The sequence below is a fragment of the Callorhinus ursinus genome, unplaced genomic scaffold, assembly GCF_003265705.2.
Source record: "Callorhinus ursinus isolate GAN/ISIS: 27379988/994484 unplaced genomic scaffold, GSC_fseal_2.0 scaffold38, whole genome shotgun sequence".
NCBI lineage: Eukaryota > Metazoa > Chordata > Mammalia > Carnivora > Otariidae > Callorhinus > Callorhinus ursinus.
This window is the reverse complement of record NW_027397100.1, coordinates 13180125-13205465: the sequence shown is the minus strand read 5'-3', so window position 1 is coordinate 13205465 and position 25341 is coordinate 13180125. Positions and strand designations below refer to the sequence as shown.

Here is a 25341-nt window from a genome sequence, read left to right as displayed (position 1 = left end):
CGCCACCGCTGCCCCAGCCCCGCGCCGCCGCCACCCGCCCCGCCCGGAGGTCCCGCGTGGAGCCGCCGCCGCCGCCGCCGCCGCCGGGGAGGAGGAGGATGAAGGACAAACAGAAGAGGAAGAAGGAGCGCACGTGGGCCGAGGCCGCGCGCCTGGTGAGGCGGGCCGCCGAGGGGGCTCAGTGGGGGACGTGGGGGGTGGGCTGGCCGAGCCCCCTCCACGGGGAGGGGGAGGGGAGAAGCCCTGCCCACTGCAGGAGGGGGCGGGGCCACCAATTTTCTAGGAATGGGACACCCCCCCCCCAGGCATTGGGTGGGGGAGAGGTCCTCCGCCGGTTGGATGTGGCGCCTTTTTCTGCAGCTCCCCCCACCCCCTAAATTCCTGCGGAGGGGCGAGCTGGCTGGCCGGCTCCTCCCCCTCTGGGCGGCGGGGCCCCAACCTCCCCTCCCCCACTATTTGGCAGCGTCTGGGGGTCTGGGGAAGCTTCGTTTATGCACTCGGGGGAGTTAGGTTTCCGGGAAGGGTCGGAAGCTCCTCCCTCGCTTCCTGGTGGGCAATGGGGTGGTGCGTTTGACTCCAGGGGTCGGAAAATACCCCCAATTTTAAGGACGCGAGTGACATTTTGAGCTTTCCCCATCTAAACCAGGTGTGTGGAGGGAAGCAAGTGCTTACTCCCAGGTGGAACCCTGAGCAGTGGTTTTCAAACTTTAGTGTCTTGTTGGGGACACCTGGGAGGTTCTTAGGAATGCTCGTCCTAGGGCCGTGCTTAAGATCTTCTGAGTCTGAAATTCAGACTGAGTAGAGCCTCAGTGTCTTCATTTTAACCAGCTTCCCATGTTGACTGTAATGCAGGTGGCCCGGGACCACACTTTGAGAAACGCTGACGAGAGGGTTTTACTTCATAAGCTAGACTGGAGATAGGGACTCTGCAGAGAACTGACTCTACTTTGGGGAGAATGTATGTGTGTGTCCTCCTCTCCTTAGTGTCCTGGTGCATGTTATACTTGAAGTGTTGGACAAAGACCAAGTACCTCTGAAGATACTGCTCATTGAGGACTTAGCAGAGGAGGGAGTGATTTGTTGAAGCTGCCTAGTGAGGAAGGTTGTGTATTTTGTTCTCATAGAGTCAGAGGACTTGTAATCGAAATAGCTTCCTTTTGGATTTGCACCCACAAAGCTAAGACACTGGGAGACATGTTCTTACAAATATATCTTGGCAGATGACAATTGTAACTTCTAGAGATGTCACTTCCTCAAGAACTGTCACAGAGCAGGGTTATAGTGCAGATAGCATATATGTCTCTTGACACCTTGTAGTTTAAATGTAATTGCTGTAATTCACTTTTAATGATGAATGAAACTTCACTTTCTAATCTTTTACTTTATTGGGAAGCGAGGTTCCTTCCTCAGAGGTGTTGTGTAGACAAAGAGATGATTATTGTGTTGGGGGTCGTTAGGGCTCTATGGTACACCTTTTTCTTTCTTGGAACATGTAAAACTCAGTTATTGACTTACAAGAAATAAAGCTGTTTGGTTTGCGAGAGAATTTTCACTGGTGTTCCTGATTGTCTTCCCCAGGCACTTGTTGCCCAGTGAACAGAAATAGCAAGTGTTTGTGTGCTCAAGTTTCATGCTTCTGTTCATTTGTTTTGGTTTGGCATATGAAATTTGTAGATTTTGAAGTTCTAAATATTTTCTTGGTTCAGTCAAAATTGGAAGCTTTGGCTAGCTTTGAGATCTCTTGGAAATTTTAGGATTTCTCCAGTGTTGCCTCACCTGGAAACAAATTTAGGCCTGAGGGAAAGGAGGAGAGAGCCAAAGGATGTGCTTGCTCTTTTTCTCCTCAAGGTTGAGTCTTGGGTGTTCATTGAAATTCTCCTCTAAGTTCCTGTTAACGCAGGTGTTTATGACTCTGGGCACCAAAAGGAAATTTGCTTGCCAGAGTTTTACTTGTTAGAGGTAGGTGAAAGTACTTTTAAATCCTGTGTTACTTACGTTCTGACAGAATTCTGAAGTGTATTTGTCTCAAAGCTCTGTTGGCTTTTACTAGTTGAAAGACTTCAGGAATTCACGGTCCACTGTTCCGTTAAGCCTCTTTAGCTTCTTGAACTTACTGTGATCTGAACTCTAGTATCCAGGTTGTTAGTTTTGTTTTATCATTGGCTTAACTTCATGCCAGATTATCTGAATAAGTTATTTCTATTTTTGTTTTATGGCTCTTCATTAAAAAATAATATGAATAGGAATAACTTTGTAGTGCACTTAAAACATATGAAAGACGACTTGTGGAAACATGGTGCGTAATTGTGCATATCTTTTATTTTTTATTAGAATTTTCCATCCCTTTGGATGGGACCATTTGGTGGGTGAGGGGCAACTCTTCAGAGTCCTCTCCCCATTTAAAGAAAACCGCTGCAACACGGAGTGCTGGGGAGTTTGTGAGAGCGTATGCTGGACAGAGAGCAGCTTGACTAGAGAAAGCGCGTAATGGGAGGGCAGGCGATTAAATCTACTCTTTGGACAGGTGAATTTGGAGTGCTTGACTTGGCAATCAGATGCAGTTGCTATGGGGTGGTTTCATATTGCTCCTGACCTTGCTTAGATTGGTGGCTAGAGTGATACTGGGAATTCTTAAAAACTATTTTGGTAGGAAAAAAGAGGTTCTGGAGAATTTCATTAGTGTAGTATACCTCAGGAGATTGACTTTTGCAGATGTTAATTATGTTGTTGAGAAGTAGATACTCTTCTTTCAAACATTTTGTAGTATTGTCTTTTCTAGATATAAGAGGTAGACTTTAGAGGGTTGGATGGTATAAATCCTCCTGCTTGTTAGGAACGATTTGTTTGGGAGAAATAGCCTAGGGGATTTCCCTTTAAATTGAATGTCCTTAAATGGATTCTCCGTGGCTTTGAGAAACTCTTCATTGTATGCTTTATCTTTCACTTTGATTCATGACTGACCATTCTTACATCAAACATTTTTTTTCTCTTTGAAGTAGAAGAGATGCTGTTTTTTTTTTTTTAAGTGTGCCAGAAAGATAGGGACTAGGAATAGAACACTGCTGAATTGTTCTTGTACTAAAAGCTGGAGGCATATACAATTATAATAAAAGTGAATACTTTGTATCTTTTGATGTAACTTCCTTTTAGAGAAGTTAGATTCTCAGGCTCCAAGATTCTCTGTCTTAGATTCTCAGGCTCTTCCTGACTGCTGTTTAAATAATTGGTAACTAATTTTTCAGAGTCATGCTTCTTTTAAAAAAAATTACAGTACAGAAATTTGCTAACTCAGCTCTCATTTAGTATCAAAAAAGTGATACCTGTGGCAGTGAATGTTAGTAGCTTGTAACAGGGTTTGTTGTGGGTTTGTTCAAGTCAACACTGCTTAACTTGGCACTCAGGTTCTTAGAATACAAAGATGGATAAGGTTTGCCCTTGAGGAACTTAATGGTCTTCTGGGAATGGAGAAGGTCTAGACCCATGAATAGAATTTTACTACATGCATGATAAGTGCCATCGTAGATGTACTATGATAAAACAGACATTCTGGTTCAGGTTTATTGTCCAGGCGTCGTCATGACTGGTTTCTCCTTTCACTCAGTGTCCCACTGTGGAAGGTAAATTACATGTGTTGTGGACTATGAGGACACTGAAAAGAGACATTTAACTCTGCCTGGCAGAGATCAGAGAAGGCTTTCTAGAGGAAGGTGCTTTCCCAAACTAAATCTTGAAGGGCAAGTAGAAGTTAGGCCCATCACGGAGGATGTTAGGAGCTGGTGACAAGGAGCCAGTGGTGTGTGTGTGCACACTTGTGCACAGGGTGGAGAGTGTGGGAATTGGGTAGAACTACACATAGTTATTGGAACGTGAAGTTGTGGAGTATCAGTTTGGCAGTTGGGTGGAGAGACAGGCAGAGACCAGATTCTGAGGGCCTTGCGTGCCAGGCCTGTGAGCACATACTTGTGCCGGGCACCATAGACACTTATTTCCACCATCTGCAATCTGTAAAACAACTCTTAGGGGAAGACATCAATATCTTTACATCACAAGTGGGGCAACTGAGGCTCAGTTTGGGAGGTAACTTGCCCAGGTTTAGAAGGCTAGCGTTTAAATCCAGGTCTGTCTGGTTCTAAAGCCTGTGCTTTCCAGTGAGCTGGTGAGCTCTTCTTCGGAAGCTTTGGCCTTTGCTGTATGTGATTAGGTTGCTGTTGAAGAATTTAAAGCGGGGAAAGTGATGAGGGCAGATTTATTTTGTTGGGTTGACCTCATATAGCAGGTAAGTTCTGCAAGAGCTGGGGTTTGGTCTTTTTTGCTGCTGAATTCTAGAATTGTCCCTGGCACAGTAAGTATTTCATGTATTTGTGGAGTGAAGGATGGTCGCGGAGGAAGGATGGATTTGAGGAAAGCAGAGCTGGTTGCAGGCATATTAGCGAAAGGGCTGTGTGTTGGGTGAGGGAAGGAATTGGGGGACAGGTGAGAATGAGGGGTGCTGTCTAGGTTTCTGCATTAGGTGATGGAGGAAGAGGGGCGATGAATTGGAGTTGCCAGTTAGATGAATTAGAACAGATGATCGAGGGGGCGGATGTCAGTACAGAAGTGAATATTTGAGTCGGAAGCTGGGGAGAAACCCAGGCTAGAGGTGAGTATTTGGGAGTTAGCAGAGCATAGGTAGTAGTTGAGGCTATGAGAGGTGATAGAGCTACTTGAAGAGAATGTAGACATTGAAAAGAGAGAGGCTAACAATGGGACCATGGTAAATAGGGGCTTTATTTCAGCACCTGCTTCTCCAAAGCTTGACTTCCTTTAGTGTTAAGGGCTTATGTTCTTCCACAGGGAGACCCTTTAGCAGCAGTCCTGTCAGACTTCTTGCTTTACATTTTATTTGTGACAAAGCAGCACTTAGTTGTTACAGTTGTTCAGTGACTGCAAGGTATACGGAGTAGCCTCAGCAGCTGCTGGTAGGGACCGTACAAAGATACTGACAGCCTTTTTCCTCCCTGAGAAGGATGGCATTTCTAAAACAGCTCCGCTCCTTCACGTGAGAGAGCCGCAGTTGCTCACTAGGAAACTGCTGCCATGACTTTATGTTAGAGATGTTGCGAACGTAAATGGGACATTCTGTGTCTCGTTGCTTTGCCTGCACCAGTCATAAAGAATCAGAGCTTCATGTTGCCAAATGACAAAGTGTACTGTGGCAGTTCATACCAAAATTTCACAACATGGTGGCAAAAACCATCACTTAAAAATATGGGTACTGGGCACCTGGGTGGCTCAGTCGTTAGGCGTCTGCCTTCGGCTCAGGTCGTGATCCCAGGGTCCTGGGATCGAGCCCCGCATCAGGCTCCCTGCTCTGCGGGGAGCCTGCTTCTCCCTCTCCCACTCCCCCTGCTTGTGTTCCCTCTCTCGCTGTGTCTCTCTCTGTCCATGGAATAAATAAAGTCTTTAAAAACAAGCAAACAAACAAAAAACAATAGTCCATTCTTTTAAAAAAAAAAATATGGGTACTAATCAGACTTCCTCAGGAAAAAAAAACCTGAATGCATTTCTGTCTTGTCATTATTTTGTAGCTCTATGTATTCTGTGGTTTAGCCCTGTGAACAATGTGAAGTTAAGCAGTAACCAAAGTTGCTAAGGCCCCACCCATGTACCATAACATAGCATGTATGCTAAGAAGATGGGTGTTTTTAGAATTAAGAATTAGAATATTTATGCTACTTTCAATCACTTTTAGCAACCTCTTAGATATGTAATTTGGTTTCTGAAGCAGTATTAACTGTGGAAAAACTAAATTGTTAGCAGTGGTGCCTCATAGCAGAACTGTAGCTCAGGATATAGACTGATGGATATAAATGGAAATTGTACACTAAAATCAGAACATTTATATTTCCTCAGGTACTAGAAAACTACTCGGATGCTCCAATGACACCAAAACAGATTCTGCAGGTCATAGAGGCAGAAGGATTAAAGGAAATGAGGTTCGTATTGTTCTCGTTCAAGAGGGTTTCATAGGACATACATCTTTCTGTGGATACTTAGTGTCGTGATTAAGTGTATATATGCCTTCTCCCCGCCCCCCCCCGTTTTTTTTTCCCCCCCCCCCCCCCCCCCCCCCCCAGTCTGGTGTGGTATAGAACTATCGCCCAAGTTGTGTGTCTTCTGAGTGGTGGGTGGGAATGAGTGAACATCCATTTGTTTTCATTAGAGATGCAGCAGCTTTCTCTATTCTTGCTCTCCCTTAAATCTTGACATGGAGTGTGTTCTTTGTGTAAGGAATCCATGCATTTTCTTTTGTACTCTCTTTTGCACGTATTAGTAGAGAAGGGGCAGACTCTGATCGGCTCTATCTTGTATAAAACTTCCCTTCTTTTTATATCCCTGAAATTCTTTGTTTTAGGATCAAAAGAAGGGTCGTCTCATCACTGTAACACCACTGGCCTTTTTTTCCTCCCTACTGATTCTAGCCATTCATCATAGGAATATACTAAAGTTTAGTGTGACCTTGATTTTATTCTTGTATGTTGTAGTTTTGCTAGAGAAGCAACAAGTTAGAAATAAAAGGAATTACAGGCACGGACATTAGTGGCTGCGTTTAATTCTTTCCTTTCTGCACTCTAACCCCAACCCCCTTTTTCTTTAATTTAAATGAAAGAGGAGAATACAACATAGTCTCCCTTCTTGGAACTCAGAACAAACAGCATATGTTTTTGCTGGTTAAGTTTTAGCTGCTTGAAATTGACCTTTTAGGGTCAAAAGATCCTCACTTTCCAGTTTACCAGTTCACACAGTCTCAAGCTGACAGTTTGTGGGGAGGGAAGATCAGGATTGTGTAGATCACATTCATTTAAATAGTACCTATGCACTGTGTAGTGTTATAATTGTACTTTATTTTTGTTTTTATGGGCTATTTCCCATCACGCTGCTGTCTGCACTGCTGTTGGACCACTATACCTATAGAAGGTAAATTAGTCCCTTTGGGACAGATGAAATTGAGAACTTTATAACTTGTTTCTGCTTCTTGCTCTTATAGGAATTAATGAAGCAGTCATGGTGGCTCATGATGAGTGAGCAGCTCTGTAATTTGTAGACAGAGGTATAGTGTGTAGGAGTCACACTGTTCTGCTGAAGGACTCTGCCAGCATGCCATTCCCCCTTGTAGCAGAGATGTTAGCACACCCACTTGATACTCCAGATTCTGCACAAGGTTTCTTGTAGAGATTGGTTCTTGTTGAAAATTTTTTTAGCATCCAGTGTGTTCCAAAGCAGAATAAGTAATAGGGTTTGTTTTTTTTTTAATGGCTTTTTTAGACTGAGAATTTATTTTTAACACTGCATAAATTAAGGCTTCTGGTTCTGAAAGATCTTAAGAGGCTTTACTTAAAATATTTATATATTTTTAGCATACTGGGGAGAGGGACGAGAAGGTGCACAGGTGAATCCTAGCACTAATATGCTAGTGCCAAACTCAGTTAATATTAATAATGGACATTTGTGTTTTTGACAGCTGTTCTATTTTAAGAATCAGTAAATGGCCTCTAATTCACTGAGTTATTGTTTTGCAACCAACTACTGTAGCAGGGAGTGTGAAATAGCTTAATGATCCATCTTTTTTCCATTATTGGGTACCAGATCCATTTGACTGACTTTTCTTTTTAAGTTTAAATTTAAGTGCTTGCTCCTGGGTAGATGTAGAATAAAACCCATTCTCTCCCCTTCCCAACAGAGAAAAAGCAAATGAAATACTCTTCTTTTGTGTGCTTATTAGCAAATATTTAACTGGGGATGAAAAGGTGTGCTTGTTTTCTTGGGACAGCACCATTGATCCTGTGGGCTTTGTGCTGATAATATTTCTGAGCATGATATATGCAGGTCAAAATACAGAGACTAGGAAACACATTCTGTTTTTAATATTAAAATTTAACTTAAAATTTAATGAAAATATTGGGTAATGTTTTTTTTAAAACTCCCTGAATTTGAACAGTCATTGTGTACTTTTTCTAAATCTCTTTGAGAACTTGGTTGATATTGTCAAAATGCACTAAGGAAGTGCCAGGTGTAGAACAAGGGAATCACATACCATATCCTACCTGGTGTGATTGATGGGGATTTCATTTGTTGCCCTGTACTACTTTGAAAGTGGAATTGTTGTCATGGGCTCTCTTCTGCTATATTTCTTGATTTAAGAATGAGTTGGAGGATATTGGATCTTTGAGTAAGTAGGCATATAGATTTCTATAACCCTCATCCATCTTTGTATGTTTTTACAGTGGGACATCCCCTCTTGCGTGTCTCAATGCCATGCTACATTCCAACTCAAGAGGAGGAGAGGGGCTGTTTTATAAACTGCCTGGCCGAATCAGCCTGTTCACACTCAAGGCAAGTAATATCAACTCTGTTCTTAAACTCTCAGTCTAAGAGTCACCTGGTATAGGTCTGGGATGAGACCCATGAATTTGCATTTCTAATAAGCAGGCAGGTGATGGTGATGTTATTGGTCCTAAATGGTACTTTGAGATGTTCTAGGGTGAACAGGGTATTAGGAATTCTTCAGTCATATCAGCTATTTTGTCTTTTCAAAAAGTCATATCAGCTATTCATCTTTTCTTTGTTTATATCTTTGCAGCTTGTATGCAGTAGAAGGATAAGGATGTGTGGGGGTAACTGCAAATGTGCTTTAATTAGGATTTTGTTTGTAATAGAACTGTGAAGATAAATTACTGGGCAGCTGAAACAAGACTTACTCTGTGGAATATAACTGACATATGAACATCCTTATGGAAATTAAAAAACTCATTAGCTTTTTCTAAGTGGCGCTAATTACAAAGGAAGAGAACTTAAATCAGGTAGAGTTCACAGTAAAGCCGAAATAGAACTGAATAGGCTAATTATTTTTCTACTATTTGTGATGGTTATTATTTAAACCAGAGGTTGGCAAACTTTCTGTAAAGGGCCAGATAATAAATATTTTAGGTTTTGTGGACCATACTATCTCTATCATAAGTATTCACCTCTGCCATTGTAGCAGGAAGGCAGGCATAATAAATGAGTGGGCAAGGTTGTGTTCCAGTAAAACTTTACAAAGACAATAAGAGGGCCAGATTTGGCTTGGGGCTGTGGTTTGCTGACCTGATTTAGACTTAAGCGACCTGTTGATGAGGAAACTGAAAATTTGATGCCGACCCTTCTACTCATCCATAATGTGGTTATAAATTTATAAAGTAGTCTGTATACAAACTTTTCCCTTTTATTTTCTTGATAGACTTACTTTCTTTAATTCAAAATTAAACACTTGAGCAAATACCAACGATATAACCTGCAGTCATAAAACTTGATGTTTATACTTCAAATGTATCTTGTATTCAGATGTCTGCTGTTTTCTGTATTGTTTTTATTTCTAATATTTTGGACTTCTTTTGTTAAGAGGCTGTATAACGTAATGTCAGGAACCGAGCCTTGGGGAGAAATAGAGCCCTGAGTTCAAAACCTAGCTTTATAACCTGGGACAGATTTAACCTTTCTTTATGGTGGTGTATGCATCCCTGACACAGTGTCAGTCCTTAATAAATGGTAGCCTTTTTGGTATTCCTTTAGGTTCTTTATCATCAGTTGCTTGTTAATGACATTTTTCTGTTACATATTATACATTGTTGTATATAACATAATGGTACATAGTTATGTATAATTATAATTGTATTATATTACAAATATGCATGTTGATGGCATATTTCTATTTTACGTGGGAGGAGAAATACCTTTTTCTGTGAACACACTGAGAGTAGGAACTGAGTTTCATTTGTCTTTGTAACTTGGCCGCAGTTTGCTTTATCCCTCTCTACATTCTTTAGAATGTATGTTTTAAGAACAAGTTCGTTATCCTACATAACCATAATTTCATTATCAGATTCAAGAAGGTTAACATTGATACAATACTATATAATATATAGTCTATACTCAAATTGTCTCTGGTTCCACAAATATTCTTTATAGCTTATTTTTTCAGTCTATCAAGATTCATGCATTTCAAAAAAAAAAAAAAGATAAGAGGCAAACCATAAGAGACTTTTAACTCTAGGAAACAAACTGAGGGTTCCTGGAGGGGAGGTGGGTTGGGGGATGGGGTAACTGGGTGATGGACATTAAGGAGGGCGCTTGATGTAATGAGCAGTGGGTGTTATATGCAACTGTGATGAATCACTAAACTCTGCCTCTGAAACTAATATGCTATATGTTAATTAATTGAATTTAAATAAAAAAATTTTTAAAAAAGAATCCTGCATTTCCTTTGGTTGTCATGTCTCTTTAATATTTGTTAATGTAGAACAGTTTCCTTGCTTTGTTTTGTCTTTTATGGCATTGATAGTTTTGAACAGTTCAGGTCAGTTGTTTTGTGGAATTAAATACATTTTTAAAGGACTAATAAAAGTTTAAAAATCTTGGTTACTTCCAGACTTCTTTCTGTTTGCACTGCTAGATCATGTCCACTCCTCCAGGTTGTAGCACAGAACCACTCAGCAATGAAGGATGGAAGTGATGGGATAAATGATATAGTGCTAGTTTGGTCTGGGTCTTGCCTGTAATAAAGGCCAGGAAGGCACAAGTTATTTAATTACATTTCTCATTTTTTTCTTTGGAAAATGCTAGTGACACCTCTGAAATCCTGCGGCATTTTCTTTGCCTAACTTATCTCTCATGTGTTAAGAAAAAGCATGTGCAGAATGCTTTGTAGTTTTTCTGTGCCGTGCTTGGAAATCTCTTCTAGTGGGCCATCAAGGTCAGAATTCTATTTATCCATGTGATTTTGCTACTTAGTTGAAAACAGGAATTTTTTCAGTTCTGGATACATTTGTGTGGCTTTATCTATGATTACTAAAGGTTTACTGATAAGCTGGAGTCTTTTGGGGTAGGCCACAGGGCGCCTTCTCTGATAAAAAGTTGTTTTGGGTAATGTGATGGTACATTTGGTACTTTATATATGGATGCTTGCATTAGTCCCCAGAGCTAGTCCTCAAGGATGGATGGGACAGATGAAATCTCTCTGTGCTTTGAATTCTTGATGAATTGCTTTTCTTAAGCCTTTCCTGACGTCAGCTGTCAGTGTCCATCATTGTCTGGTTAGAGGTAGGATTCATATAGTTTTTTACACTTGGGATTTCCCATTCTTACAAAGCCACTTTGAGTTTCTTTGTAGTGTTCTACATTTTTAGGACTTTGATGCGAAACTACTATGCTTTTTCGACTTGGTGGTTGTGTTACTGGTGAGTTTAGCCTGTATTGGTCTTTGCAGTGCTCACTGTCAGGCATAACTGCTGTCATTTGAATGTTGTTCATTGTTACTGTAGAATGATTCTCACATGGATATGTCACTTATGTTATGGCTATTTGCACTTTATTATATCTCATGTATGATATAGGGCTCAGCCTTCAGGGTCTTTTAGCCCAATTTAACAAGCCACGTTGGATTTTTTTAATATATAGAATATTTTTATAAAAGTGTGAAAAACATCTTTTTGGTAAAAGAAATAGATGACTCTGCCTGAGGTATCCATCCGTTAAAATCCAGTTTGCATATAAAAGGAAGGAAAAAGCAAATGGAGGAAGAGAGGGAGATAATTATTGCAGTCCTACAATGTTATTTATATAATTACAATTAAAATATTCACATACAACTCCACACTTACAGCAGTTTCAAGGCTATTTATGTTACTGTTAAATACTGAGAAGAACAAAGGAAACAAGCCTAGATTTAGATACAATAAAATCATGGAGTCTGTCATTTGAAAGGCAGTATCGGAGAACATTTCGATTTTTTTTTTAAAGATTTTATTTATTTATTTGAGAGAGAGGGAGAGAGAACAGAGGGAGAGGGAGAAGCAAACTCCCCCCTGAGCAGGGAGCCTGATGTCGGGCTTGATCCCAGGACCCCAAGATCATGACCTGAGCCGAAGGCAGATGCTTAACCGACTGAGCCACCTAGGCACCCGAACGTTTTGATTTTTGATACGTGCACAGCACGTAGGGTAGTCTTTTTAAAATTTTTTTTAAAGATTTTATTTATTTGTCAGCGAGCGCACACAAGCAGGGGGAGTGGCAGGCAGAGGGAAAAGCAGGCTCCCTGCCCAGGAAGGAGCCCAACGCAGTGCTCAGTCCCAGGACCCCGGGATCATGACCTGAGCTGAAGGCAGACGCTCTACTGACTGAGCCACTCAGGCATCCCAGGGTGGTCTTTTAAAAATGCAAATCACATCATATCACTATCATGCGTGGCCCTTACCTGCCTCTGTGATCTGCTCTCCTAGCACTTTCCCTTTGGTCATTACACTAAAGCCACCCTGGTCTTCACTTTGTTTCTCAAACACCCCCGATTTGTGTCCACCACAGCGCCCTTGCACTCGCTAGCCCGTCTACTTAGAAAGCTCTATGGTAACTTCTTGTCATTTGGTTCTTAATCCAAAGGTGTCTTTTCAGTGAACATATCTCTACCTGTCTAATTCCACAACATCAGGAGGGTTTTTGTTTGTTTCATAGCCCTATCTGTATCAGAAATCACTTGGTGGTTGTTAGCCTCTCTGCACTAGTGTAGGAGTGAAGAGACTTTGTTTTCACTGTATCCCCTGGGTCTGGCACACAATAGGTACTTAATAAGTATTGGCTGGATGAAAAATAGATGATGGTATCATCAGAATCTTAGCTAGTCAGTTCTCCTTGTAATTCACCTTTCTTTTATATCAGTTTTATTGTAGGTATGCGTATTTTGGGTTATTTTTTCTTCTGCTCAGCAAGTCGACTTCTAAGAACCCTTTTTTTTTTTCTTGCCCTCTTTAGAGCAGTTCTACATAAATCTGTGGAAGAATCTGCTGACACTAGAAGTAAATCTGTCCGTGACTGTGGTCATAATCTGGTTCCTCTTAATTGCTAAAGGCAGAAACTGAGCCATTAGAAACAGCTTAAACATTTTAGGTATGTTTTAGATAAGATGTTATTATTTCTTTTAGAGTTTTGAACTTTGATCATCTTGTTAGAAAAAAGAATCTCTAAACGGTAGTGACATTTTAAGACAATGTCTTTGATAGTCTGTTAGCCTTATCAAATATAAGATCTTTTAAATGCTTAGAATCTTAGAATTTTAGTGTGGGAGGGGCTCTCAAATCATCCAGTTCATTTTCATTTTGCAGTTAGATAACTGAGTTTCTAACAGATTAAATGATGTATCTGGGATTATACATCTGTGTGACAAATGCATATGGCCAAGTTGGGACTAGAACCCAGGGCCCCCATCTTTTGAATTTAATTTCTTTTCATTATGCTAATTTAGAATAAAGAGTTTTTCTACAGGTTTTATGACTTTTGGTCATTTCATCTTTTTGAAGCATCTTGTGAGTTCTTTGATACTTCTCGAAATGTCAGTTTTATTCTCTTTAATGAAAATCCTTATAATTGTTAAGCCAGGTAGCTTTTCATGTCCTTAGATGTGACTCTTTAGTTATGACTGGTTGAATTTCTGCACTCTGCATTAATTTTATTGGCATTTCAGATCGTAGGTGTTCTTTTCTATGCTAGAATAAGTGATCTATGGTGGTAGTAAAAGCATTAGACTAGGTAGGAGTCAAGATCTGGGTTCTAGCATAGCACCTCATATCTTACTAAATATCTCCATTTATACTTCTTTGTCTCTAACTCAGGAGTTGAAATAGATTGGTCAATTAAATACTTGAGGTGTAAAATCCTTTTATGTCATGAAATGGAGCTCTGAAATACAAATAGATGACTGTGAAACTGCTCTGGTTGAAACAAGCATCAGGGCCCACCTTCTCCATCTCTTGTGAGTTCTGCTGTCCCCACCCCCTGCTCCAAGTACTCAAGGATCTTTCCCAGACCCTGGAACTCTGCTGAAAACCTTCTAGAGTAAGAATTCAGTAAAAATCCTTTCTGTGCTCCCATTCTAGCATCTAGACTATTTTGTGCGAAAAGTCAGCACGGGATATTTTTCTTTCTTGTTCTTTTGTGATGCATTTGGTATTTACTGGAGGCAGACTGTTTTATTGTAAGCCCCATTCCACTCTGAACTGTAGGAGGTCTGCACAGAAGGTCCAGTTAGTAGAGCAGTACCATTTGCTCTGGTTAATAGTAGCAGCAGTTTGGTTTTGATGGAGGCTTTGACCCCTCAGTTGGTAAAAGGTTCCTTATTTGTTTGAATAATTCCCAAGGGATGTCTGGATCTGCCTGTGGAAAAGGGGGTATTCTCTTGTTTGACAGGATTTCCAGCCAGCTCAGGGAGAAGAGAGAACTGATTGTTCTTAGAGCCCTGGTCAGACTCTGGTTTTATGTCTAAGAGATGAGCTGTCTTTGGTCCTTCTGCTTCCTCAAGTTCAAAGCGCTGTAATAATGAAGTGTGGTAAAGGTCAGGTACCAGAGGTTTTGAAAGCACGGCCACTGGAATGATTTTGTGGTCGTTCAGGGGGGTGGGCAGGATGATAATTTCAGGGTTGCTAAAGTGATGTGTATTTTTTAAAACAAAAAGGTTATATTTTTGAACTGTGATTTTAAGGCACCAGGGTTCTAGGAAAATGAGGAGATTGTTCCAGGCTTCCTTGGGACTGTGTTTGAAAAAACACTTTTCTTTGGGTCAGCCAGTATGAACACTGAGTATGATCTCTTCTCAGACCTTCAGATCAGACTTTTTGGGAGAGTTATTTGAGGAACTTGTTTAGTCTAAGAAAGTTGGTTCTTCTAGCTTAGCTAAATCTGGCAGGAAAGCTGGAAACTGATGTTTGAGTGCTAACTGTATTCCAGACAGGCATCAAACTTGTCACATTGATCTTTTTGAAACATAAATATGTCTCCTACTCCTGTAATAATGGGGAAGCAGCCTGAGAGAGTGTAAGTAAATGGGACCAAGTCACATTTTTTGGTTATTTGAGAGAGTTGTATTCAACACATGGAGGACAGGCTTAGGAGGTTTGACGTTTTGACTGTATGAGTTGGTTCTCAGATGTTTGCGGGTCATTTTTAAATTCTGTGTGCATCACAATGCAGGAAAGGGATGGGGAGCAAAAAAGATGTCTGTCTTTGTTCTGGGAGATGCTTTTTTGATTCACTTGTACTAGATGGGCTTTCACATGTGTGCCTTTATGTGTTAGCTAATCCCTTCTGTTTTAGTCTCTAACTCTGCGTGCCGGTTTTTCTTGGGTCAGTTAACTCTGGACAGTTCTTTGACTTCTGACTTGTACTTTTTTGGTCTCCATTCCCATTGCAACCACCTTAGTCTAAGTTACCCTCATAGGCTGGATACCGAAACAGCTCTTGCCTGGGGCCCTTACTTTCACTTTTGCCCCCCCCCCCCCCCAGCATCCACTTTGTTCCTTGGTAATTCCCGTAGCAGCCAGAGGGATTTTTAAAAAAAACGTCGTTTGACCATGACACATTTCTGTTTAGTGTCTCTCAGTGGTTTCCTGTGGCATTTACCAGAAAAATGCAAACCTTGCCCAGCCACACTGCCCTTCTTTCTGTTCTTTGAAATCCTTAAGCTCTTTCGAGTTTTCGTGTCTCCCATTTGGAGCTCTCTTCTGCTTTTCCGTGGTTATAGGTCTCAACTTAAATGTCAGTACCTCAGAAACTTTATCTCTAAATTGCATTTTCCTGTTGTGCCCCAAACTTCTGATCACTTACAAGTTTATGATTATATGATTGTTTAGGTGATGGATACGTCTCTTCTGACTAGACATTGGGGTAGAGAATTGGTATTATTTTGTCCTTGGCTGTATCCTCAGTGTCTATCATAGGAGGTACTCAATAAATGTTTGTTGGATAAATGCAGTGGAAAAACCCATAGAAGGTGATCGTTACTCCTTGACTGGTAGCAGTTCTCTTTGACAAACAGTTGAATTGGTTAGGGTAGTAATTTTTAGTATTAAAGTTGAAATATATAGTATAGAATGTTTACCAGCATCTTTTTCCATAAAATGAAGATTTGAAAATCTCCAAAATATAAGCTTTATTTCCTCAAAAGAAAAAAAAAATGTAAGGTCCAGTGTTGCTTTTGAAATTTAGTGCCAATTTGATTCCTGGTCTTCTGTTATGTGTCCTCCGCCCCCCCACACCCCTTTTTCTACTGCCTACCTCTGAAAGCTTTTAGAATTTTTTCCATGGGTATATACTTTAGTGTGATCATTTTTCACCCTGTGTGTCTTACTCAAATGTCTGATGATCTTGGTTGAGGGACTGTTCTTTATTTAAGAGTCAGGCTCTTAAACACTAGTGGGAAATGCAGTACGTCATGGTTTTGTGGCTTCACTTGTCTCCTGCAGCAGTGGGAGTGGCTGTTGCTTAAATGTGTGGTGCTGGAAGTAAGGATGTCTGTGTCCTCCTAATGCAGACTTTTAATAATCCCCATGTTCTCAATCCCATACCTCATCTTTGTCTGCCTTGGTACCTGGTTTAAATTCTGAGCCTTTCTGGAATTTAGGGGATAAATCCCCTTGGTTCTTTTCAGTACCTCTCTCCCCAACACTTAGATTTCATCTTCCTTTGTTTTGGTAACTTGTTTCCTTTGCTTCTCTGTTTCTTTGTCATGGACAACTTCCAAAGTATATCTTTACCCTGGATATTTTTCTCTGGACATCAAACTTGTATCTGTCCAGTTGTCTATTCAGTATCTCTCTTTGGATACCGATGGCATCTCAGAATTAACATGAACAAAACCAATTTCGATTTTCCCGCTCCAAACCTGTCTCACCCTTGTCTGGCCTATATCGATGAGGGGGAATTCCATGTTCTAAGTTGCTTAGGTTAGAAGCCTTGGAGTTGTCTTTGACTCCTTTCTTTTGTTCTCATGGCACATGTAATCATCAATAAAAACCCTGTTTGCTTAACTTTCAGAATATGTCCATTTTACGCGCTACCCCAGGCCACCTTCCGGGTTTAAACCACCATCGTCTTTCTCCTTTCTCCTAGATTATTACAGTAACTTCCTAACTGGTCTCCCTGCTTTCCACTCTTGTCACTCTCCTCAGCTCTGGAGCTGGGAAGATTTTTTTTTTTTTTTTAAAGTAGGCTCCGCTCCTAGTGTGGAGCCCATTATGGGGCTTGAACTCACAGCCTTGAGATCGAGACCTGAGCCAAGATCAAGATTTGTACACTTAACCGACTGAGCCACCTGGGTTCCCCAGGAAGATTTTTTTTTTTTCAAATGTCAAATCTTGTCATTCCTCTGCTTAAAACCATCCAGTGTTCACCCCCCCCACCCCTTCACTTAGGGTCAAGGTCAGAATCCTTAGAGTTGCTTGCAAGGCCCTGATGAGATTTACCCCCCCTCACTCTCCTCGCCTTTCTTCTTACTCTTCCCCTGGTTCACTCTGCTGAATAAACACAGTGGCCTCCTTGGTGGTCCTTGAACGCGCTGCCACTGTACTCTCAGGGCTTTTGTCCTTGATGTTTCAGCTGTCTGCCATGCTTTCCCGCCCAAGTACCTGCGTGACTTGCTCCCACACCGCTTTCAGGTCTTGCTCAGATTGCACCCTGACCCCTCTGTACCCCTCAGCACTCCCCTCGTCCCTGCCTTATCTTTTTCTTCGTGGTGTTTATAACTGTCTGATAATCTGGGTATCATTTGCTGTATACTTAATGCTATTGTCTGTCTCCTTTGGCTAGAACATAAACTCCCTAGGGGAGGAGTTTTTAATTTTACTTACTGTTGTCTCTCAGTAAATATTTGTGTGAGCAAATGTATCATAGTGTATTTCTTTTAATTTGATAATACAGTGAATTATGTTAATAGATTTTTTCCCCCAGTGCTCAAACATCCTTGTATTCCTAGGATAAATGTCACTTCGATATGGTTTTCTTTTTAAACATACGTTGATGGATTTAGTATGAATCATTTATTTAGAATTTTTGCATCTGTATTCATAAGTGATCTGTGATATTTTGATTTCAAACCTTATTCCGTTTTGGTATCAAAACAAGCTTCGCTGGTTTCCCGCTCTTGATACTCTGCATTAGTCTAAGACAGAGATTTGTTCTATTAGTAGAACACACATATAAAACCTACTGGGCATTTTCAGAATATATTGTTCTTATTTTTTTTTATCGTGAAGTATATAATTTACCCAAAAGAGAGTATATACAGTTTGTGGTAAAGAATAGCTGAAAAATAAGCTGCACACTCCCATATTCACCAGCCAGCTCAGAACCAGAACACCTTTTACATTCTTTGAAGCCTCTGAGCTTTCTCTCCCTGCTGAAGATAACCAGTATTCTAATTTCCATACTAATCATTCCCTTGCTTTTGTTTCTGTGTTTGCCCGTAAGTCTGTATTGCTGAACATGCCTTTTAAAAATAATCTTTATGTGAATGGAATCATGTTATTTTTCCCTGAGTTGCTGCTTTTGCTTATCATTTCTGAGCTTGAAATGTGCTGGTGCATTTAATTGACATACATCATGTTTTCTGCTATGTGCTGTGTTGTGATGTGAATATGCCATGATTTATTTGTCCATTTTCCTCTTGGTGCGTATTTGGTTGTTCTAGTTATCTCTGTAACAGACAGTGCTGCATTAAGCATTTCTCTACATGTCTCCTGGTGCATGTGTGGAGTAGCTTCTCTACGGTGTGTATGTTGCTAGGAATGGGACTGACCAGTAGTAGGTTTTGCACCTGATCATCATTACTAGGAAGAACAGCTGTTTTTCCAAGTGATCATATGAATGTACACTCCTTCCATAGTGTATGAGAATTTCTGTTGCTTCACAGCCTGAGTATTGTGGTTGTAAAATAGGAATTACTTTTTTTCCTGTTTTTAAATTGTGGCATAATTTACGTATAGTAGAATTTACCTGTTTTGATGTACTAATGTACAGTTCTGTGAATTTTTTTTTTTAAGATTTTATTTATTTATTTGACAGAGAGAGACACAGCGAGAGAGGGAACACAAGCAGGGGGAGTGGGAGAGGGAGAAGTAGGCTTCCCGCGGAGCAGGGAGCCCAATGCGGGGCTCGATCCCAGGACCCTGGGACCATGACCTGAGCCGAAGGCAGATGCTAAACGACTGAGCCACCCAGGCGCCCCTGGTTCTGTGAGGTTTTTTAAAAGTTTGATTTTTTTTAGTTCACATTTGTTTTGACATTTTTCTGGGCTATTGAAAGGTATGCTGTAGTGGCTTGAATGCAATTGTTCCAGTAAAAGTTGGTGTTAACATGCTTCTCCCTCCCCTAAAAATTCAGCTTTACATTCACATACAGAAAAATTCACCCCTTTAGGTTATAGTTCTTTGAGTTTTGACAAACAAAATAACCATCATAATTAGCATTTGGAGCAGTACCATCACCCCCCAGAAACTTCCCCATGTCCTTTTATAGTCAAGCTCCTCTCCACCCCACCTCCTGGCAGCCATTGATTTGTTTTCTATTCTTGCAGTTCTGCCTTTTGCAGAATGTCATATAAATGGAATCATACATTTTGTAGCCTTTTGAGTTTGGCTTCCTTTACTTTGTATGAGGTATTTGAGATTTTAGGCATCTTGTAATGTATATCAACAGGTTGTTCCTTTTTTATTGTTGAATAAAGTCCCACTGTGTGGATCTTCCACATTTTTGCTTATCCATTCCTTAGTTGATGGACATTTGGATTGTTTCCTCCTTGTGACTGTTAAGAGTGATGCTGTGAATATTTGCGTACAAGTCTTTCTGTGGACATTTTCATTTTTCTTGGGTAGATACCTCGAAGTAGAATTGCTGAGTTGTGTTGTAATTTGTTTTGTTTTGTTTTAAGATTTTATTTATTTACTTGACCGCACAAGCAGGGGGAGTGGCAGGCAGGCAGAGGGAGAGGGAGAAGCAGGCTCCCCTAGGAGCAGGGAGCCCGATGTGGGGCTTGATCCTAGGACCCCAGGATCATGACCTGAGCTGAAGGCAGTTGCTTAACCAACTGAGCCACCCAGGCGCCCCCCCCCCCTTTTTTTAAAGATTTATTTATTTGACACAGAGAGAGAGCGTGAGTACACTGGGGAGTGGCAGAGGGAGAGGGAGAAGCAGGCTCCCCAATGAGCAGGGAGCCCGATGCGGGCCTCTATCCAGGACGCTGGGATCATGACCTGAGCCGAAGGCAGACACTTAACTGACTGAGCCACCCAGGCGCCCCTGTAATTTCTGTTTAACTTTTCTGAGAAACAGCCAGACCGTTTTCCAAAGTGGCTGTACCATCTTACATGTAAGGTTTTTTTTTATTCTTTAGTAAAATTTCTCCTTTTTTCCTTTGGCAATTCTTTTTTTCTTTCTTTCTGAAATTGACTTTGCTATTGATAAAGGTGATCCAACTATTTCAAAATTAGTTTTTGCGTGTTATATTTTTTCCATCCTTTTGCTGTTAACCTGTGTCTTTGTATTTAAGATTTCTTTATATTTCTAGTTGGGTCTTGATTATTTTTTTTTTCCAGTCTAATAATTTCTGCCTTTTAATTGGGATGTTTGGACCATGTATGTTTAATGTGATTACTGATATGGTTGGATTGAGTCTCCTGTCTAGCTCTTTGTTTTCTTTTTGTCCTGTGTATTCTTTCCTTTTTCCTTCTTTTCCTATCTTCTTTTGGGTGGTTTTTTAATATTCCCTTTTATCACTGCTGTTAGCTTATTAGCTATATTTAATTGTTTTCAGAGGTTGGTTTATCTTTTACAAAGTGCATCTTTAACTTAAATAGGATTGAATAGGATTGTCGCATTTCACATGGGATACAAGATGCTTACGATGCTGTTCTGCTTACTCCTTCCTAGGCTTTGTGCTATGCTTTTGCATACATTTTACTTTTACATTTTGCAAAACATTATTACTACTTTTATTTTAATCTGTTCTCTTAAATTTTAAAATGGGAGGAAAACCTTATTTTTACCCATGTTTACCATTTCTGGAGTTCTTTATTCCTTCATTTTCCAGGTTTGCATTGTTAGCATTTTCCTTCCTCTGGAAGAACCTCTTTCAACACTTGTAGTACAGATGTGCTATGACCAGTTCTTGTAGCTTTTCTTCATTTGACAGAGTCTTTATTTTGCCTTGAAGGATATTTTAGCTAGATACCAGTTTCTAAGTTTAAAAAGTGCCCCCCCCCATTCAGCATTTTAAAGATATCCATCCTTTGTCTTCTGGTTTGCATAGTCCTGACAAGTTTGTGGCAGTTCTTAAGTTTGTTCCTCTCTTTTCTGTTAAAGGCTTTAAGATTCTTCTCTGTATCCTAGGTTTTGACAATTTGATTGTCATGTACCATGGTGAACTCAGATCTGTGAGTCAAATCTGAAAAAAATTTTTTTGAAGATTTTATTTATTCATTTGGGAGAGAGAGAGAGAGAGAGCACAAGCTGGGGGGGGGGGGCGGGAGACAGAGGCAGAGGGAGAAGCAGAATCCCTGCTGAGCTGGGAGCCTGATGCAGGACTCCATCCCAGGACCTGGAGATCATGACCTGAGCGAAAGGCAGATGCATAACCATCTGAACCACCCAGGTGTCCCAAATCTGAAAAATCTTTAACCATTATTTCTCCGTTTTTTTTTTCCTGTTGTCCTGTTTCTTCTGGGATATATGTATGTTTGACCACTTTTTATTGTCCCACAGATCACTGTGGCTCTTAATTTTTCCAACATTTTTTCTCTGCTTCATTTTGGATACTTTCTGTTGCTACTGGCCTTTTCTTCTGCAGTATCTAACTTGCTGTTAATCTCAGCCAGTGAAATTTTCATTAGATACGGTTTTCTTTATCTTTAAAATTCCATGTTTCTTTTTTTCTTCCATTTTCTCCTCATGTTGTGTTTAATCCTTGATCATATTGCATGCGCTATAGTAGCTGTTTTAAGTCTTCGTCTCTTAATTCCATCTCCTCTGTTGTTTCTCGGTCTGTTGCTATTTACTGACTGTTCTCCGGCTTATTAGTCACATTTTCCTGCTTCCTGGCATATCTAAGTAGTTTTGGGTGCTGAACAATGTGAAATTTACATTTTGGGGCTAGAAATTATCTTCCTTTTAAGAGTGTTGGGTTTTAGGGGCGCCTGGGTGGCTCAGTCGTTAAGCGTCTGCCTTCGGCTCGGGTCGTGGTCCCAGGGTCCTGGGATCGAGTCCCGCGTCGGGCTCCCTGCTCGGCGGGAGGCCTGCTTCTCCCTCTCCCTCTCCCACTCCCCCTGCTTGTGTTCCCTCTCTCGCTGTCTCTCTCTCTCTCTCTCTGTCAAATAAATAAATAAAATCTTAAAAAAAAAAAAAAAAAGAGTGTTGGGTTTTATTTTGGGGGGTGGTTAGGTTACTCTCCTGGAGGCTTGTTTTTAAGCTTTGTCAGGGCAGGTTTAGATTTCAGGATAGTTTAACTCTACTACTAAGGTATTTTGCTTCTGGGGTCTCTACTATAAATGCCTCAGATATTTAACAGTGGCCCTCCCCTCTGGCCCTAGGCTTTCTGCTCTGGGAATTATTCATTCATTGACCTGCTGTGGAGTTTCAACCTATATATATGCAGATTTCTGGAGGTCTTTTCCTGGTTAGCTTCCTCCTGTCTGTAATTCTGCTGTGCAACTTTCAGCCACCCTAGCCTCACTGAACTTTGATCCCTGTTTCAGCTCTGGAAAACTGCTCTGCTCTGCGTGGGATCCCCCATTCTTCTCTGTTGTCTGCATTGTACCTGCAGGCAGAAAGCCAGAACAATTGTAGGACTCAGTTTGTTTTTCTTCTGTTAAGGATCAGTCTTGGGTGCCTGTTTTCTAATGTTGAAAACAGTTGTTTCAGGTATTCTGTCTGGTTTTTTAGTTGTTTATAGTGAGTGTAAGTTTGGCAACTGTTAGTCTAGTGTGGCCTAGAGCAAAAGTTTGCTTGCTTACTTACACATGTACAAATATGTCTGTGTGTGTGTGTGTATATGTTTTAAGACAAAATGTTTCATGAGTGCTTACTGATAATCCCGATTGAAATTCAAGACTATAGGTTTTTTGCTTGAACTTTTTCAGTCTCATATGCATACCTCTTTTCTCTCATGTGGAAGTTCTGTTTTGCGGCGAAACCACATACTCTCTCATTTGCTTCTTCCATCAGTTTCAGAACAACAAAACCTGCAGCACCGACATCAGCAGTATGATTCTCTAAAGTGGTTTTGTTGTTGTTGTTGACCTTAGGGTATATTTCATGAGACTGCAATTTAAAATCGAAATAATTTTAAAAATAATAAAATAGAAATAATTTGTGGTCATGCCATCAACTTGATATACAGTTTGGTTCATTACTTTTGTCTGTTTTTTGTTTGTTTTGTAGGGTAGGAGGGATTGCTTTTATAAATTTTAATTTTGGGGCACCTGGGTGGCTCAGTCAATCTGACTCTTGATTTTGGCTCAGATCATGATCTCAGGGCTGTGGGATTGAGCCTGGCATCATTGGGCTCCTCACTCAGCGAGGAGTCTGCTTGAGATTCTCTCTGTCCCTCTCCCTCTGTCCATTCACCCCCCCACCCTCTCCCCCAGCTCTCGTGCGCATGCACTTTCTGCCTCTAAAATAAATTTTTTTTTTAAGTTTTTATTTCTTTATTTGACAGAGACACAGCGAGAGAGGGAACACAATCAGGGAGAGTGGGAGAGGGAGGACCCTGGGATCATGACCTGAGCCGGAGGCAGATGCTTGACGACTGAGCCACCCAGGCGCTCCTAAAATAAATAAATCTTTAAAAAAAATTAATTTTGCTTTATAATGATGTAAAATATTTATGTGTAGTTAGATATACTGCACAATGTTTATTCAGTGAAGTCTAGCTCTTATCCTATCCTCTGCACATGTTCCTTCTTTCCCCTATGGGTAAGCATTTTATTGTTTTAGTTTTTTTTTAAGTTTCTTTCCTTTTTAGAAATCTAAACAAATAACACATTTGTATTTGTGTCTTTTTCCTTTATTTTTTTCCTCACTGTGGGAGAAAAAAATAAATTTCCCTCTACCCTTCTAGGTTCTTGGCTGAGACACTCTATGTAATAAAAGAGAGATTAACAGGAGGAAATCAAATTTAATTTCATATGTATGAGGGCACCCAAAGATAGGAGACCTAAAAAAGTGACCAAAGGGTGGCAGCTTTTTATACTTCTTAGACAAAGAAGCAGGGTATTTGTGAAGAATTGACAAGACAAAGAAGTTTGGGCCTGGGGTAGCAAAATAATGAAGAAGTAACACCGTTTGTTTATACAGCCTTCTGGGCCCTGAATTTCCTATCTCTGGAGATAAGGATGCCTTCTAGCTTCCAGGTGCCAGAACCAGAAGGATACCCTTCACATGGGGAATTTATTTCCTGCTTTCAGGGGGACAGAGGTGGATCAGAGTGTCCTTTTTGCACCAGTTGTTTCTCAAGTAATTTTAATTCAGAGTAGTCCACATGCCAGGCACATCCTGGGTGGCCTGCCCATCAGCAACATACACATTTTCCCCCACTTTTTTTTCACTTAGCAGTATGTCCAGATTACCACATAGCTGTATAGAGAATCTTCGTTCCTCTTTACAGTGGTATAGTACTATATTTTGTGGACTTACCATTGTCAGTGCTAATCAAAGTGTGATCCATAGATCAGTGTCAGTTTGTAAACTTTCATTCCTGTCTGTGGTTAAGTACAGAAATTGGGAGTATTTAGAAACTTTTATCACAATTTGACATTGCTACAACATATGGGCATGATTGATGGACTCATCCCTACTCTCGAACAGGGTGTAGATCAGCTTGGGGAGTTTCAGGCTTGCACAGTGAGTCATGTATACTGGTCAAGTGCCAGTACAACCACATGTTCATCTTTGATGGGTTGGGGGAAAAAAAAAAAACCCAAACTGATGCTTTAAACCAGAGAGATTGAGGAGGAATATATTTACTCTGTGTACCCTACTGGTGGACATGACCCCACAAGTTTTGATATGTATGCTTTTATATTTTTCCAGTTCTAAGTATTTTGGGATTTCTGTTATGAAATCTCACTTAATTCATGAATTAAAGTGGTTTTTTTTTCTTAATTTTTACATATATATTGTGTCACCCTCCCATTTAACCCATTTTATTAAATCAGTGTCAAAGAAGTGGTGTGTGTGTTTTGGATTCTGTTGAAACTTCTTTTCTGGCTTAATATATGGTTGGGCTTTTAAGTCTTTTAAGATATGCTTTAATGGTATTTGTATTTTGCACTTGTCTATTTCTGTATCACAGTATTTTATATGTGTATTGTCAGTCGGTTTTTTAAATTAAGTTTTTAAATTTGTCTTTAATTTTTAATTGGCTTTATGTATCAATTTGAGAAATAACCCCCTTTAATTATGGATTTGTCAATTTCTCCTTGGGATCAGGTAGTCCTTCTTTTTTTTTTTTTTTTT

The 25341-nt window shown here is 40.4% G+C and overlaps 1 protein-coding gene across 5 annotated transcripts in view; it reads left to right on the top strand.

The window, feature by feature from the left end:
- Nucleotides 1–8: 8 nt before the first annotated feature.
- The window catches only part of ASXL1 (ASXL transcriptional regulator 1), a 74336-nt gene continuing 49003 nt past the window's right edge, over nucleotides 9–25341 (top strand). For 4 of the 5 annotated variants that reach the window (XM_025875872.2, XM_073880581.1, XM_025875868.2 and 1 more), the window contains exons 1-3: nucleotides 9–155; nucleotides 5893–5975; nucleotides 8265–8373. In XM_025875872.2, coding sequence (XP_025731657.1) covers nucleotides 99–155; nucleotides 5893–5975; nucleotides 8265–8373 — 249 coding nt within the window. In that variant the 5' untranslated portion in view covers nucleotides 9–98. Of the gene's footprint in view, nucleotides 156–5892; nucleotides 5976–8264; nucleotides 8374–8620; nucleotides 10390–25341 lie in introns of those variants that run through there. The other variant, XM_073880582.1, reaches the window with a different exon arrangement.